Source organism: Mesoplodon bidens (genome assembly GCF_964165515.1).
Source record: "Mesoplodon bidens genome assembly, chromosome: 5".
In the NCBI taxonomy this organism is placed as follows: domain Eukaryota; kingdom Metazoa; phylum Chordata; class Mammalia; order Artiodactyla; family Ziphiidae; genus Mesoplodon; species Mesoplodon bidens.
Window position 1 is genome coordinate 113924876 of NC_138161.1, and position 14673 is coordinate 113939548.

At 45.2% G+C, this 14673-nt stretch overlaps 1 protein-coding gene across 5 annotated transcripts in view; it reads right to left on the minus strand.

The window, feature by feature from the left end:
- Positions 1-14673, minus strand: part of LOC308618179 (kalirin) — a 467155-nt gene that overhangs the window by 207378 nt on the left and 245104 nt on the right. For all 5 annotated transcript variants that reach the window (XM_081235674.1, XM_081235672.1, XM_081235671.1 and 2 more), the window contains exon 6: positions 6725-6847. In XM_081235674.1, the coding sequence (XP_081091800.1) occupies positions 6725-6847 (123 nt within the window). The remainder of the gene's footprint in view (positions 1-6724; positions 6848-14673) is intronic.

Consider the following 14673-nt stretch of genomic DNA (forward strand, 5'->3'; position numbering starts at 1 on the left):
ACTGTTGACCTCCTCTAGTGAATTTTTCATTTCAGTGATTGTATTTTCCAACTCCAGAACTTCCTTTTGGTACTTTTCAAAATAATTTCTATCTCTTTATTGATATTCTCTGTTTGGTGAGATGATATCATCATATCTACTTTTACTTCTTCAGTTATAGTTTCTTTCAGTTTTTGTTTTTTTTAAAAAAAATATTTATAATGGCTACTTTGAAATCTTTGTTAAATCTGATATCTGGTCACTCTCACAGGCATTTTCTGTTTCTTGCTTTTTCCAGTGTGTGCTTTTTATCCATTTGTTCCCCCCACCCCACCCCCCCGTCATACATTTCTGTTTCTTTTCATAGCTCATAATTTTTTGTTGGAACCTGGACATTTAGATAATACACTGTAGCATCTCTGGGTACTGATTCCCACACTTCTGGGGCTTGTTATTGTTATTTGTCTGCTTATTTGTTTAGTGACTGGCTGGATTATTTTAGTGGGAAACCTCTGATGTTGCTCCTCAGGGGAAGCAGTCTTGGGTATGCCCACAGTCACCCTGGGATGACACTGGTCTTCGAAGTCCTCTCTTTAACTTTCTCTTCCCCTGACCACACCCAGCTGTTAAATTCCACTAATTTCCAGCTCATTACTCTATTGCTTTCAACAATGTCCTGGGGTATAAATATAGATCTGCTTCACAGATCTATCCAATCAAATCCAAGCTCCTTTGAAGGGACAGTTCCTGAGGTCACTACTTAAGTTCTGGCCCCAGGAAGTCTCTTTCTCTCTGACAAACCAGCCTGCCTACTATTTACCCTATATCTCCAGTGACTCTAGAAATCTTCTCCCAGTTGCCTCTCACCATAACTTCCCTAAGGGCATTTCTGAGAGTGCTATTGGTTTGAACTTCTCTACGCTCTATTGCAAATAAATGCAGTTGCTTTGGGAAAAGATTTGGCGCTCTCTGTTTTATAGTTTGTTTCTACTCCCAGGCAACACCATTTCTCAGCAGTGTTGTGCCCATGGTATAGCCTCTGCTCCATGAGTGGGGGCTAGGCAGACGAAGGAGTCCCCACCTCTTGGCCACACTCACCTAGAACTTAATTTCAGCAACAGGTAGCTTGGACCAGGATAGGAAATGTCCTACCTGGGAAGACAGTCCTTCAGTTGGGAGCTGGGGGCAAAGGAGACCCTGTGTTCTTGGTTGCACTAGTCTGGAGTAGCGTTTCCATTTTGTTGAGCTGGGAGGTGGGAGGAAAGAGGGTCCTGGTTCAAATACCACAGATTTGCTGTTCTTACCAAGTTTTAGTAAATTTTCTTGAATAAATGTTTCTTCATTTGCTGTGTGCACTTAGGACCAGTTCTAGAGACTTTAAATGGTTCTTTTAAAATAATGTCCACCAGTTTCACTGGAGAGCAGGTTTGCATAGCGCCTCATGCTGTCATACTAGAAGTGGACTCTCTTTCAGAACCTGTAATGCTTTATTTTAGGGCGTGACTATTTTATAAATATATATACCTCTCCACAGAACAACAGTTCTCTAACTTTAATATGTACATAAATCACCCATGAAACTTGTCAAAAAATGGAGGTTTGGGGGCCTCATCCCCCAGAGATTATGATTTTCTAGGACTGGGGTGGAAACCAAAAAGAAATCTACATTTTTAGCAAGTCTACTACAAGATTCTTTGAAAAAAAAATTGTACTAAAAAGACTAATGCATACAAGCTAAGACTCATCTCTTCTCTTTTTCAGCAGGTTTTATGTGTACTAAGAGACTTTGTGGCTATGACAGGGTCAAACCCTGGCTATTAAACTATCAAACATCACAACAGTGTGTGTGCTTGTGTGTGTGTGTGTGTGTGCATGCGTGTGTTCCCCAAAACCTGAGCTCTCTGGGACCCTCCTTTTTCTTAATTCTGCCTTCTGTTGTGAAAGGCTTTCTCACAAATTCTCCTTCCCCTGAGTGTGGCCTCCTGCTCTGATGGGAGTGTGGGCGATGGAAGTGGGGTCACTTCATCATAGGAAGTGCTGTCTGTTTGGGGGTAGGGAATTACTTGTGGAATCATGGTTTGGGGCTGCTGAGAATCAGAGATGACAAAGGACCCCAGAGCAAGGCTTCTCAAATTGAGGTCAGGAAACCTGCTCAGAATCTTTACCTCTCTTGCACCAGATCTGATTTTTCCTTGTTGCGACCATTTCTAACTTTCCCTCAAAACAAAGAGAGCACCACAGGCTTTGCTGCAATTGGTCTGATTTGCATACCATCAAGTGGCAGTATGTGCCTCTGGTGAGCAAATTAATAGGATTAAAGCAGCTATCAACATGCCACAGCAGAAAGGCTTCCTACTGTCCAGCTGCACATGTTATCACTAATGTGAGTCCTCACAGTCGTAACAACAGAAAATGAATATCACTTCATATTTTAAAACTCTAGACAGAAACCATTAGCAATTTATTTTTCCCAAAGAACCGGCGAATTAAAATTGTAAATAAGACTGTGCTATGTTTGTATGTACTCCTGTGAGTGTCTTTTTCATGAGGAGCTAGAGCACAGATGGCTACCTGATTGTTCTGTTTATTACAGTACAACCCGACCCTAATTTCATCTGCCCACACTCCCATCAGAGGAGGAGGCCACATTCAGGGGAAGGAGAATTTGTGAGAAAGCCTTTCACAACAGAAGGCGAAATTAAGAAAAAGGAGGGCCCCAGAGAGCTCAGGAAACCTGGCTTTATGAGGCACTATAAGAAGCCAGAGAATATCTTCCTACTGGGTTTAGTAGGTGGGTTATTATTATTATTATTATCAAAGATCAAAAGAATAGGATTCCCCAGTGGAAACTGCAAAAAAACATGTTATAACAAAAAGCCAAAGATCAACTAATTTTAACCTTTTTCTTTCAGAGTTGCTCATGTACCATACTCAGTGGGGCATTATACTACCACACTCTCCACATGTTAATAATTGATAGCCTTTATTGGTACCAATTCACAGACAAAATTTAGGAAATTTCTGATTTTGCTTCCACGATTTAATGATATGCAGTTATTTCTCAGTAATGGTCACCTCAGCTGGGGTCGGGTCTTTAACTGGTATATAAAACTAGACATGAAAACAAAACTTAAAAAACAGATAAATTATAACTAGATCATCTTCATTTACCAAACAGTATATCTAGGGGTTCTTTAAATTATAAAGAATTGGTACTTTATAGAGTTAATTCACAGACCATTAATTACTATCAATGAATGAACAATAAGCATTAAGTCAATACTGATTATTAATTGAAAGATATACCTGACCTCCCCTCATTTAAATGGAGCCCCTTTTGTTATCCTCCATCGTAGCAGCACTTACTCTTCCAACATAAGACTTCTTGATTTGTTTTTATGTATTTACTTATGAGATTATATAATATCACCTGTCTCTCCACCGGAACCTCCGTGGACAGACCATTTTGTTCACCATTATATGCCCGACATCCAGCACAATGTCTAATCCTTAATTATTTGTGGAATGAATGAAGAAAGAAGTCATGAGGTTCTTGGGATCTTATATTGGGGAGGGTGATCGATAGGCTTTAGGATTCCCTTGAATCCCCTGAAAATGCCTAAAAAATGCCACATACATTTCTCTGGAAAGAAGACCCACAACTTTCATTAGATTTCAAAGGGGTCTGTGACCTCCCCGAAAGGTAAGGGATCACTGGCCTATTTCACTGATAAAACAGGATTCAGTAGCAAAGAACTCACCTGTAGCCTGAAACAAAGTACGCTGCATGAACCTTTACATGGACAGATGTGTGGGCATATGTATAGGTTCTTTTCCAAGAACCGAAAAGGAAATGCCTCAGTAAACTTACAAAACAATCCACGTTACCACTTCCCCTGAGTAAATGATCATTCCTCCAGTCACTGGGCTCCAGCAGTAGCTGCTTAAATTCATCTGTTTCTTGGCAGCAACATCCATCACTCAGGCCAGAGAAAAGGAGTCTGTAATTCCCTCTATTCGCCTCCTTGGGTTGCTGACATCCGTCTTAGGGGAAGTCCCTTTTAATAAGAAACCTGTACATCTGTTCCCACATCCCTTCCCTCATGCAGATGTATACGTATGACTGATTCACTTTGTTATAAAGCAGAAACTAATAAAAAAATAAAATAAAATAAAATAAATAAAGAAACCTGTAAACCTCCCAGTTAACAAAAGCACGTGCCGTGTTTATAACGCACCAGTTCAGCCAATTTGATCAAACAACCCTGGGATTTCCCTTCCCCTGCCCTGCAGCCAGAGAGGAGAGCCAGCCTAATCAGGCTAAACAGGCAGGCACTCACGGCAAAGGGAGACTAGAGATGGGCTGGAACGTGCTAATTGGCTGTTGTATATTAAACCTCCTCTTCCTCCCTCCCAGCTCCAGAAAATTTCAGTAAATTTCCTCCCTCGTTTTTATTTTTTTTGTCCTGAAAATGGAGACTTCAGAAGTAAATTTGTCAGAGGAAAGGTTTTTGATGTGTTATTAACGCTCAGTTATCCATATTAACAGAGAAGAGCAGTGGTGCAGATAATTCAAAGCCAAAGGCTCTTTCTATTTAACTTTGTAGTTCATTGTTTTGAGGGGCTTGATGGTAGACTTACCTCCCTAATTATGTTTGTCTTTGCTTCTTATTAAAATGAGTTTGTCTGCCTTAGGGCCAGGCAGTTGGGTGACATGAAGATTCTGGCACAGAATTTGTAAAATTCACCAGGGGAAATCCACAAGGCACACAGATAATCAAACCTGACTAGATTTGAGTTCATGTTCTTAATCACCTGTGATCAATTGGTTTGCTCCTCTGTGACTAAAGCGAGCCTGGGATGAGACATAATTATAGAAGACTAGTTGGACTAGTCTTTATATTTAGATGAAGACAAGACTGCTGTGGCCCAAATTGGTAACACAGTCAGTATTGATCTTTTCCCTGCCTGGTCCCACAACCTTCTATTCTGCAGCCAGAGGTCCCTTCCCATCCAAATCTCACGCTGTTCACCTCTACCTTACATCCTGCCATGGCTGCCTGTGCTAATGATTAGGGCTATTCACAAATACCTACTCTCTCCTCCCCAGCATGTGGAGGTAGGACCATATACCTCCACCCACGATGTTAGATGTGGCCGTGTGACTGGTGTTGGGTAGTTAAATGCCTCACTTCTAGGTGGAAGGTTTCAGAGCTAGTGTGCGCTTGGCTACTTGCTTTGTCTGCTGAGGCACTGGCTGCATCTGAGACAGTGGCTGCTCCCTCAGTTTGGGAGTCTCATCGAGTGAGTGCGATGAGCACAGCCCCCATCAGCCAGTGATGGGCATGTGGTAGGAACAAGAAATGAACCTCTATTACTTTAAACCACTGAGATTGTATGGTTCTTAGGTCACTCAGCATCTCTATCACCACACATATCAAGCTGTACTATGACTGTCTGAGTTATCTCCCTAACTAGACACTGAAAACTGGAGGCCAGAATTATTTCTGTGTATAATATAGTCCAGTGTATAACACTGTTAAAACAACTCCATAGAAAATGAAATTATCTTCTTTCCTGGCCTCTGTGATCCTCTGTGTTTATCTTTTTCTAACACCCGCCCCTCTCCCAGCATCACCAGATGAAATGATATGGGGTCTTTGGCGTTCAGATATCCAGGGAATGGTGGAGCTATTCTTTTGGACCAGTATTACAAGCAAGAAGAGCTGGCAGAGGGGAGAGAGAGAGAGATGTCGAGGCATACTTAGGCTGCAGACATTTCAGATACAACGGGTTCAAGGGGCAGACAAGATTTCAAAGTCTTGGGGAGACCACATGGAAAAATTATTGTCCCAAAGGGTTAGTTTTACGAGGAATCACAGGTGTTATCTCGACTAGATTCCTGTATCACCAGCATCATCATTATCATAATACCAATATTTACTGATAATGGACTATGTACCAGGCACATCTCCAGCCACCTTACAATTAACTCATTGAATCCTCACAGCAGCCCTATAAGGTGGCTATTATTATTTCCATTTTACAGATGAAGAAATGGAAGCACAGACAGGTAAATTTCCTACGGCCACACAGCTAGCAAACATCCCTCTCTGAATTCAGCGTCTGCTTGAAGTCTCCCCATCCCGGGGGGCTCACTAACTTCCAGTACATCCCACCTCCTGAGCCACGTGCTGCCTCCCCCTCCAACTGCCGTCCCCTGGACCGTTCTGCCTCCTAGACCAACACAAAACGATTCCACCCTCTTCTCTCCAAGGCAGCCCTCCACGTAACTGAAGGCAGCAGCTGTGCATCCCGCAAGGCTCCTCTTCTCTAGGCTAAGCAGCCCAGTTCACTCAACCGTTTCCAACGCGCCACAGCCTGAGGTGCCTCTCATCCCAGCTTAGTGACTCACACAGGCCAGTGGGTTTAGTCAGCGGAGTGGAACTGGGCACTCTCCTTTCTAGTCTTGCACTGGGCTGATGGCTTCTACAACCCTATCACGTTCCTTTCACCATGTAAAGCAGGGTCCGGAGGCAGAAATGAGGCCATAATCTGCTGCAGGAACAGCCGGCTCACCACGTCTCCTGCACTCGTCCCTATCTTGGCAAATGGAATGCTAAAAGGGGCCGCATGTTCAGAGTTTCTCACCCCTCCTCGGCTTGGAAGTCTGTTTCTGCTCTCTCCACTGCAGCCCCATCCCCCTCGTTATTCTCCTGCCCCCGAGAAGAGACCCTGCACTCACCATGGAGTTCATGGCGAAGTGATTGTGCTGCGTCTGGAGGTCCAGGGCGTGCTGGTAGCTGACTCCAATCTCTGTATGGCTCTGGAGGAATAACTCCTTGTTGTGGCTTATCCAGTCGAACATCTAGAGGGGGAAAGAAGGCACACAGTCATCAGGGGGGTATGGGTCCAACAGCAAGGAACTTTCAGAGCTACTGGGAGAAAAGCAGCCTTCCTGCTGGGGCCCAGTGAGGACCAGTCATCGTGCTCAGGGTCGGGGGTGGCCCACACCCTGGCTTCCCAGGAGAGCCCTCCTCCTTAGCAGAAGGTCCTGCCACCAGCCTCCACGTCTCCCTACAGAGCCTAGGGGAAGAGAGAAAATGAGTAAGAGGACCAAGGAGAAGGGGGAGGAAGCTGCTCACTTTCCCTAGTTACTTCCCCTTTTAAAAGCTTTTAGAGAGCTTCTCTGGTGGCGCAGTGGTTGAGAGTCCGCCTGCCAGTGCAGGGGACGCGGGTTCGTGCCCCGGTCCGGGAAGATCCCACATGCCGCAGAGCAGCTGGGCCCGTGAGCCATGGCCGCTGAGCCTCCGCGTCCGGAGCCTGCGCTCCGCGGCGGGAGGGACCACAACAGGGAGAGGCCCGCGTACCGCGCAAAAAAGAAAAAAAAAAGCTTTTAGAAATCGTCAAAAGCCACGCCCCCCTCAATGCATGCTTTAGGGACAGGTGAAGTGGAGACAAGTGGGAGGTTTAATCCACTCCCTACCGCACCAGCAGGAGAGAGAGACACGTTGGAAGCCACAGGGCATCCTAACATGCCCCATTCCACTTACACTGCCCGACCACACATTGTTGAACTGACTCTGAATGCAGTCAACTTTTCTTGTGACTCCACAGCTTCACAGTTCCAGGGTTTCTGCTATGACTCATGAGGAACCAGAAGAGGAGGATTTTAAGGGTAGAGTAAATACTGCCTAGCACAGTGGGCACTGAGCCATTTTCCTCCCCATGGCTCTGTACCTGGTTTTCATTTAGGTTTCCACCTCTCCCACAGGTGGCCCATTCACTTTTAGGGGACCTAACCAGAACCTCAATTCCAAGGGAAAGCCTGGTCACTCTAAGGGTTACCCCCTTTCAGGACACCAGATCTAAGCCAATCAGTGTATGACATTTCCTGACCCATGGGATTGTCTTAGAAACAGGTATATTATCCAATTCAGTACAATAAAACACAAAGGGAAGTTTGCTGGAAGCTTCTGGGAAAACAGAACTGTAGTTGTTTAGATATGACTTCTCTTCCTCTGATACTGTCATTGTGACCCTGCGCCTCAAACTGCTGTAGCCATTCTGCTGGCAGCTTGAGGGTGAAGCCAATGGGCAGAGAAAGAGTGTAGCCAAAACAATGGCAGGAAACAAGCAGAGCCCTGATTAAGCCTTGCCTGACCTCCACACTGTGTCTGGACTTGCTTAGTACCTGAGCCATATTCAAACTGGTTTAATTTGGATTTTCTGTAATCCTCTGCCCAGAGTAGTCAAGTGATATAGCCAGGAAACGTGTTAAACCTTTGGAGAAGAGGATCGCTATGCTTGGAACTCATGGTCCATAGTTTGGGATGAGCTAAAGGCTGCAGCTCAGTTGCAGAGTAGAGCAGGGAAGAACGGAGCACAGGTGTAGGCTGAGAAGCTGCAAAGATCACGCCAGCTTTCCTGGAGGCAGAACCACAGCCTCATTCCATTCTTCCCCTTTAAACAGAAAAGCGAATTTACTTTTTCAGTTACGATTAACCAGCATTTATTGGACACTCATTATATGCCAGGCACTGTACAAGGCAAAAATGATTAATATGTGATTCCTGAGTTTAAGTGGCTTAAAAGCCAGTGTGGAAAGCAAACATGGACTCAGATACAGTGTTAGCACAACTTGGCATATGACTTGATTAAAATCACAACTCAACAAAGAAATCTATCAAGATAAAGTTCAGTGTGGTGTATCAAGGTAGCAGCCTCTCTTGATGGTGTGAAGAGAGGGAAGAGCAGAGAAGGCTTCCCAGAGGAGGTGACACCTGACTTGACCCTCACTCAGGTAGGAATTAGCCAGGTGAAAGAGAGAGATGTGGGCTCCGGGCAAAGGGAAGATCAAAGGGGCAGAACTGTGGGGCAGCCCAGTGTGCAGAGGGCTCTGAAAGCACCACTGTGCTTCTGGACCTGATGTGAGGAGAGGATGTGGCTGGGGAGGTAGAAGGGACCTGGACATGGGCTTTAGGAAACCTGGACCATATACTGCGGGCAGCAAGATGTCAGTGGAGGGTTGTACGCTGATCAGTGAAATGTGATGTGAGCTTTGAGAGCAGCATGGGATGTGGACTGGCGGGGAGAGATGGAGCAGTAAGAATGGTTAGGAGGTTGTAATCCTGGGGAGCAAGAGTGAGAACCCGGAAGCCCGGATGTGGGGAGTGACAGTGGAGTCTGTGGAGTGGGCAGAGTGAGAGTTACTAGGAAGGGACTGAGGACTCCCAACTGTTTGGGGAGGGAGGGTGAGAGAGAGAGAGGGAAGACAGCCAGGTATCTGGCATGGCGCCCTGGATCCTTGTAAGAGAAGGTGCTACCATGGCACCACCTCAAGAGAAGGGCAAGAAGCTGGGGTAGGGGAGGAGAGACAGCAGGTTCTGTTTCAGATGCTGAGTTTGAGAGGCTTAGGAGACCTTCAGGTGGAGGGGTCCTGTGGGCAGTTAGAGTTCTGTCTGGAGGTCAGGAGAGGGACATCAAGGCTATGACAACCCATGGGTAAGTACAAGCACCTCACCTTCCCAAGGCAAATGGGCATTAAATGGGATTGAATTTGGAGATGATTCTCCCTTTTGAATTACCCAGATCACTTCCGGCTACCTACACAGATAAAGAGCAAAAGTATCATCCTTCACTTTCAAGTGTCAGCAGATGTTCCAGGCGGGGGGTGCCTGCGGAGGCTGCGCAGGATCGGTGGCGTGCGCCACCCTGGGTCCACCAGCCACAGCCAACCCCACACCATAGGCATGCGGTCAGCGCTTTTTAAAATTACTATTAAGGACAAGAGGGGAAGAAGACAAGTGCCCCAGGAGTCTAAAGGAACTTCATTGTGTAATTTTTGTTCTTTAAAATTCTGCCTCTCAACCCCATTTAAAAATAATCTCTCATCTCTTTTCCTTGTTGACCAAAGAATCAATAAAATTAATGAAAATCTGAAATGCCTGAAGTCCTTGGAACTCAGGATGAAAAGTGCTCACCCATACTTTCTTGTCTATCCCAGTGGCCTAGAAGTGACCTTCCCTGTATTTTCTGTTAAATGAGTATTTAGATATGCTAATAAACAGAGAGTTATGTGCTAGCACCAGAATGATTAGATTGCCTGGCGCCAGGTCCCTACTGGACTACAGAGCAAGGAGAGCCGAACACGGGCCAGTTAGGGAGAAAAGCAACAACAACAGTGAGTTAAAAGGCAGGCGAGAGTGGAGAGTGCTGGAGGAACCGCACGCCTCATTGAATGGGCTTCTCACACAATGAGGTCTGCACCCAGGCCACTGAGCCCCATCTGCCTTCCATACTGGAACACACAAGCGGTCTCTGGGGGCTGCGCATTCTGGGAAAGTTCAGCTATGCCGGAGGCTAGAGGCAGTGCTCCAAGGAGGTGACACTCATCTCAGGCATCTAGGGACCAGACAGTCGATGTGATGACAGGAACCACAGTCTCTCCAACATGGCTGTTTCCTAGGGACAGTCTCAAGTCTTCTCTGGGCCTGAATCTGCTGCCTAATTGTATATAATACTCACTTTTGTGAGCCTGGTTGCCTGCAAGGGTCACCAGCATTTCTGCTGCATTCACTGCAACTGGCTGCAGAGAGAGAATGTGTGTGTGTGCACAGGCATGTAAGCACCCATGTGCGTGTGCAGTTAAGTGGGATAAGGACTAGGCTGGTTCTGGGCCTGGCTCTGTCACTAATTACCCATGAGACTGTGGGCAAGTCTCTTATTTTCTGGGCTTCTCTACATTTCCAAGGGATAAGCAGTACCCAGAATGGAGGTAAGCATCCTGGTTTACAATCGGCTCAATTTGGAAACTTACGGAGTGCATTTTTTTCCATTCAAAATAAAAATTAGTTTTATTGAGTCTCCTGGATCAGAATGCTTATTCATTGCTACAGCTTAACATTTCTAACTTTTGAATACAAAGAATGACTGTAAGAAAACTGGCATTGTTCTTAATAGCCAGAGAAATGCAGCTTCTTAGTCTCAGCCTTGACATCTGTCCAGTGCTTTAGGGTTCAAAATGTCCATTCACAAGCATCATCTCACTGTCTCCAGCAGGCCCACTTCACAGATGGAAAACAGGTTCAGAGAAGTGAAGCCCCCCCACAATGGGCTTCATTCATGCCACCCAAGGCACATTCACTGAGTGTCTGTTGATCCAGGCTCTTGGGACACTGCCCTGCCTCCTGCATGTGACTGTAGGAACTCCTCTGCCCAAAAAGGCAGCCACCAGGGCACTGTGGGGCTCCAGCGGTGGTAGGATGCTGTCCCTCACATGGGGCCATTCAGTGGCCAGTACCCGGCCCCCTCCTCTCTGCCTCCCACCTGCCCCCTCAGTGCTTGGGGATGGCTGATTCAAATAGCTCCACTTCTCTCAATAAATACTTAGTGAATGAAAGAAATGCATGAGGGAGTTGGTCACAGGCTCTGGGGTTGCTAATCTCCAGACAAGCTGACTGTTTCTAAGCTAGGACATTTTATGATTTGATCTATTTGAATTGGGCTCTCTGGAAGACACCTGAACTAGACACTGGAACAAAAATCTAAAGAAAAAAAACCAAAAAAAACTAAAGAAAATATCTCCACAGTGGTTTCAAACATTTTGAACTGTCTTTTTTTTTTTTTTGAGAAGATATAAATGGTAGGTTCAACAAAATGTAATAAAACAACAAAATTCCTCCAGGAGGAAAGTTCATGTCTAAATAATGAAATTTTATCTCTTTGTTTGGAAACCAACATAGTTTTGTCTCATTAAGAAGATAGATGTTACATGTAAGCTACTTGGGGGTTTTTTTCCCACGTTTTGCAAAGTAATGTTTTTATGCTGGCTTAAACTCAGTGAAAATACACAAATCTAGTTCTTAGTATATAATAAATGATAAATGAATCTATTTAAATGCAAATTAGGAAAATAAACAGAAACCTTTTCTCCATTTCTTTTAAATATTTCTTCTTTTCTTTTAAAAGGTTATTATTGTTCTGTTTTTAATAAAGCATAAACTATTTCATAGAGCAAGGATATTAAATAAGGATCTTGGGCTTATTTTCCTTCATTTGCCAAATTTAGCAACAGCATCTGATTTAGAGTTTTAACTTTCAAACTACCTTACCACCTAGTGTTAGTATTTTATACTGTCTATAATTTAGATTACATTGGTTTTAATTTGCTCATATTCAGGTTTGGTGACTTGATTGAGAGGACAGAAGACAACCAATGGATTTTCTTTCCTAAATATGCACATTCCAGTACCGCCTGTTGTCCCCTGTTACCCTGCTTGGACACTGCAGCGACCCACCCGTAAAAGCCTGTGCCCTAAACAATACTACCAACCTCCTTGCCAGAGAACCTTGCTACATCTGCAAACTTGCTGTGCAGTCAACTCCAGATAAAATGTTGTGTGTGTTATAGTGCAAAGAACAGAGGCTTCAAATCGGGAGACTTGGGTTCTAGTGCAGATCTGCTTTATAAACTTTGACAAGTTAGGTTAATGGTCTAAATCTCAGTTTCCTTACCTTGAAATGGGGATAACAATTTATACTATTTCAACCTTAGCATAGTAGTGAGATTCAAATAAGACAATGGTTTCATGCTTCAGTAAGTGCTATATACCAGATAGATTTTTAAATCCATATAGTGAGCATATTCTATTGCACATATTTCCCTAATGTTTTGTTTTAGAGCACAAAACAGACAAAAGGTGTGGATTTAAAACTGTACTGTGTTCACTTTGCAAAATCACCACAGGCTCATGGAAATCACGTCTGCAGCTCGTACACAAACATCCACAGCCCATCCCTCCCGGAGACGCACTCCCAGTGCCACCGCAGGGCACTGCACAGACCAGGGACACCCATGCATCCTCCCACTGCCTCCACCCTGACACACACTCAGGGCCCTGTGGTGCCTTTGACCACACAGGACTCAGAGCCCCGTACACTCTCTCAGGGTCATTCCTGAGGGCACTGTCCCCTCCTGCCCTCCCTGTGTAGCCTAACCAGGGATCTCACCCCCTCCTGCCTTGCTCCCAAACTCCCCCTTCCCCATCCTCTCTGCCACTCCCCAACCCTTTCACTATTAGAGATTCAATCCCTTTGGCTCTTAACAGTTTTTTTTTTACTTAGGAGAGACTCCTACTAAAATGTATTATTCCTGCAGCCCTTCCTGGAATTAGTTTATCCTGGATACAGAAACAGCTTATTAAGAAAGCAAGGCACTTTGTGAACACGGCCCAGGGATGAGATCCTAGAATGGGGTGGCAGAGAAGCCCTACACCAAGAGAGAGAGAGGGCCTAAAGTGAGAAGTGGGTGGGAATTAAGGGCAAATTTCCCCACCTGACAACTCTGGCTGACCCCAGGCACATGTCCTCAGGCAAACAGGGCAACACACAGACCCCATGTGTGTGTTCTGGCCTAGGACCCTTAAGACCCTTCAACTTTGTTTTCAATTATCCACTCACCTAGGATTGAGCTTTCCTGCTTTTCCAAAGCGGGGTAGAGAAAGAAAAAATAAAGGAACCCAAAATTTGGATCTAGTTTCTAGGTTCCTAGAATTCCTTACAGAAGAGAGTTTGACATCTCTCCTCTTCTGTATCCTGCAAGGCCTGCAGGCCATAGGGAGTCCAAGGTTCTGGGAGGCCGTCCTTACACTGGTGTCTATAGACAGGGGAGGTGGTTGGGACTTGTGCCTGATAGACAGTTAATAAATATCTACTGAGGGAGAGAAGGTGTTCTGGGCCCTGCCTGTTTTCCTTTAGGCTTTTGGAATGTCATCGGGCATTCTTGTATATATGGTATAAGAGAGAAGCCATTTTTATCTTTCACCATAAATCCAGCTGCTCTCAGAAGATGGCTCAGCCTGGTTACCTGGAGACCCCAGCACTGTAGCCTCAGGAATCAGCCAGGGCACCAAACAATTTCACCAGCCAGGCTGTGTCTCTGACCTGTAGACATTCTATCGATCCCCTAGTATATTTCTTACCCACTCCATCCCCAAATTCCCTAATTCCCAGATCTCAGATCCAACATCCTAACAGGCTGCTCACATCTAGAACTGCCCCAGTTTCTCTGTAAAACAGGCAAATGTCCCTATTTGCTCTCACTGTGAGCAAGGAAATAAGAAAATCTTTTCCCCTTCTGCATGCTAATCTGAACTTCATTTAACACCCCAGTTCTGTTCCCCTGGAAACAGAGAAAGATAGTATGTGCCAACATATTACTAAGTCATGTTGCCAGTGGTAAAAACACCCCCGATTGGTAAACTGTATCTGGATTAGAAGGACTATCAATAAACTATAAATAACTGATGGGGACAGCATTCCCTGATCTTCCCTGAAGGGGGTGACTCTTGTGACTGGCGTGTCCATTGCAGGAACCCTGGAAGCTGTGCCAACAGAGGATACTGGCTTCTGTGGGGCATGGGTTGTTGAGCCATGGGAGCTTCTGCAGCTGCCCACCATGGATCTTGTCTCCTTGCCCCTGAGCTGGATTGTTGCAAGGACTGTCCTGCTGGGAAACCACAGCTTCCATCTTGTATTGTCCTGACTGGATCAGCGCCAAGGGTGGCCCATAGCAGTCTTTAAGTCTGAATGCTTAGTAGAATCTAAGAAGACTCCTTGGTAGGTGTGGCATCCATATTGCAGAGTCAAACTTTGTGTATATAGTCTCTCCTTGTCTTGCATTTCTCCATTCTC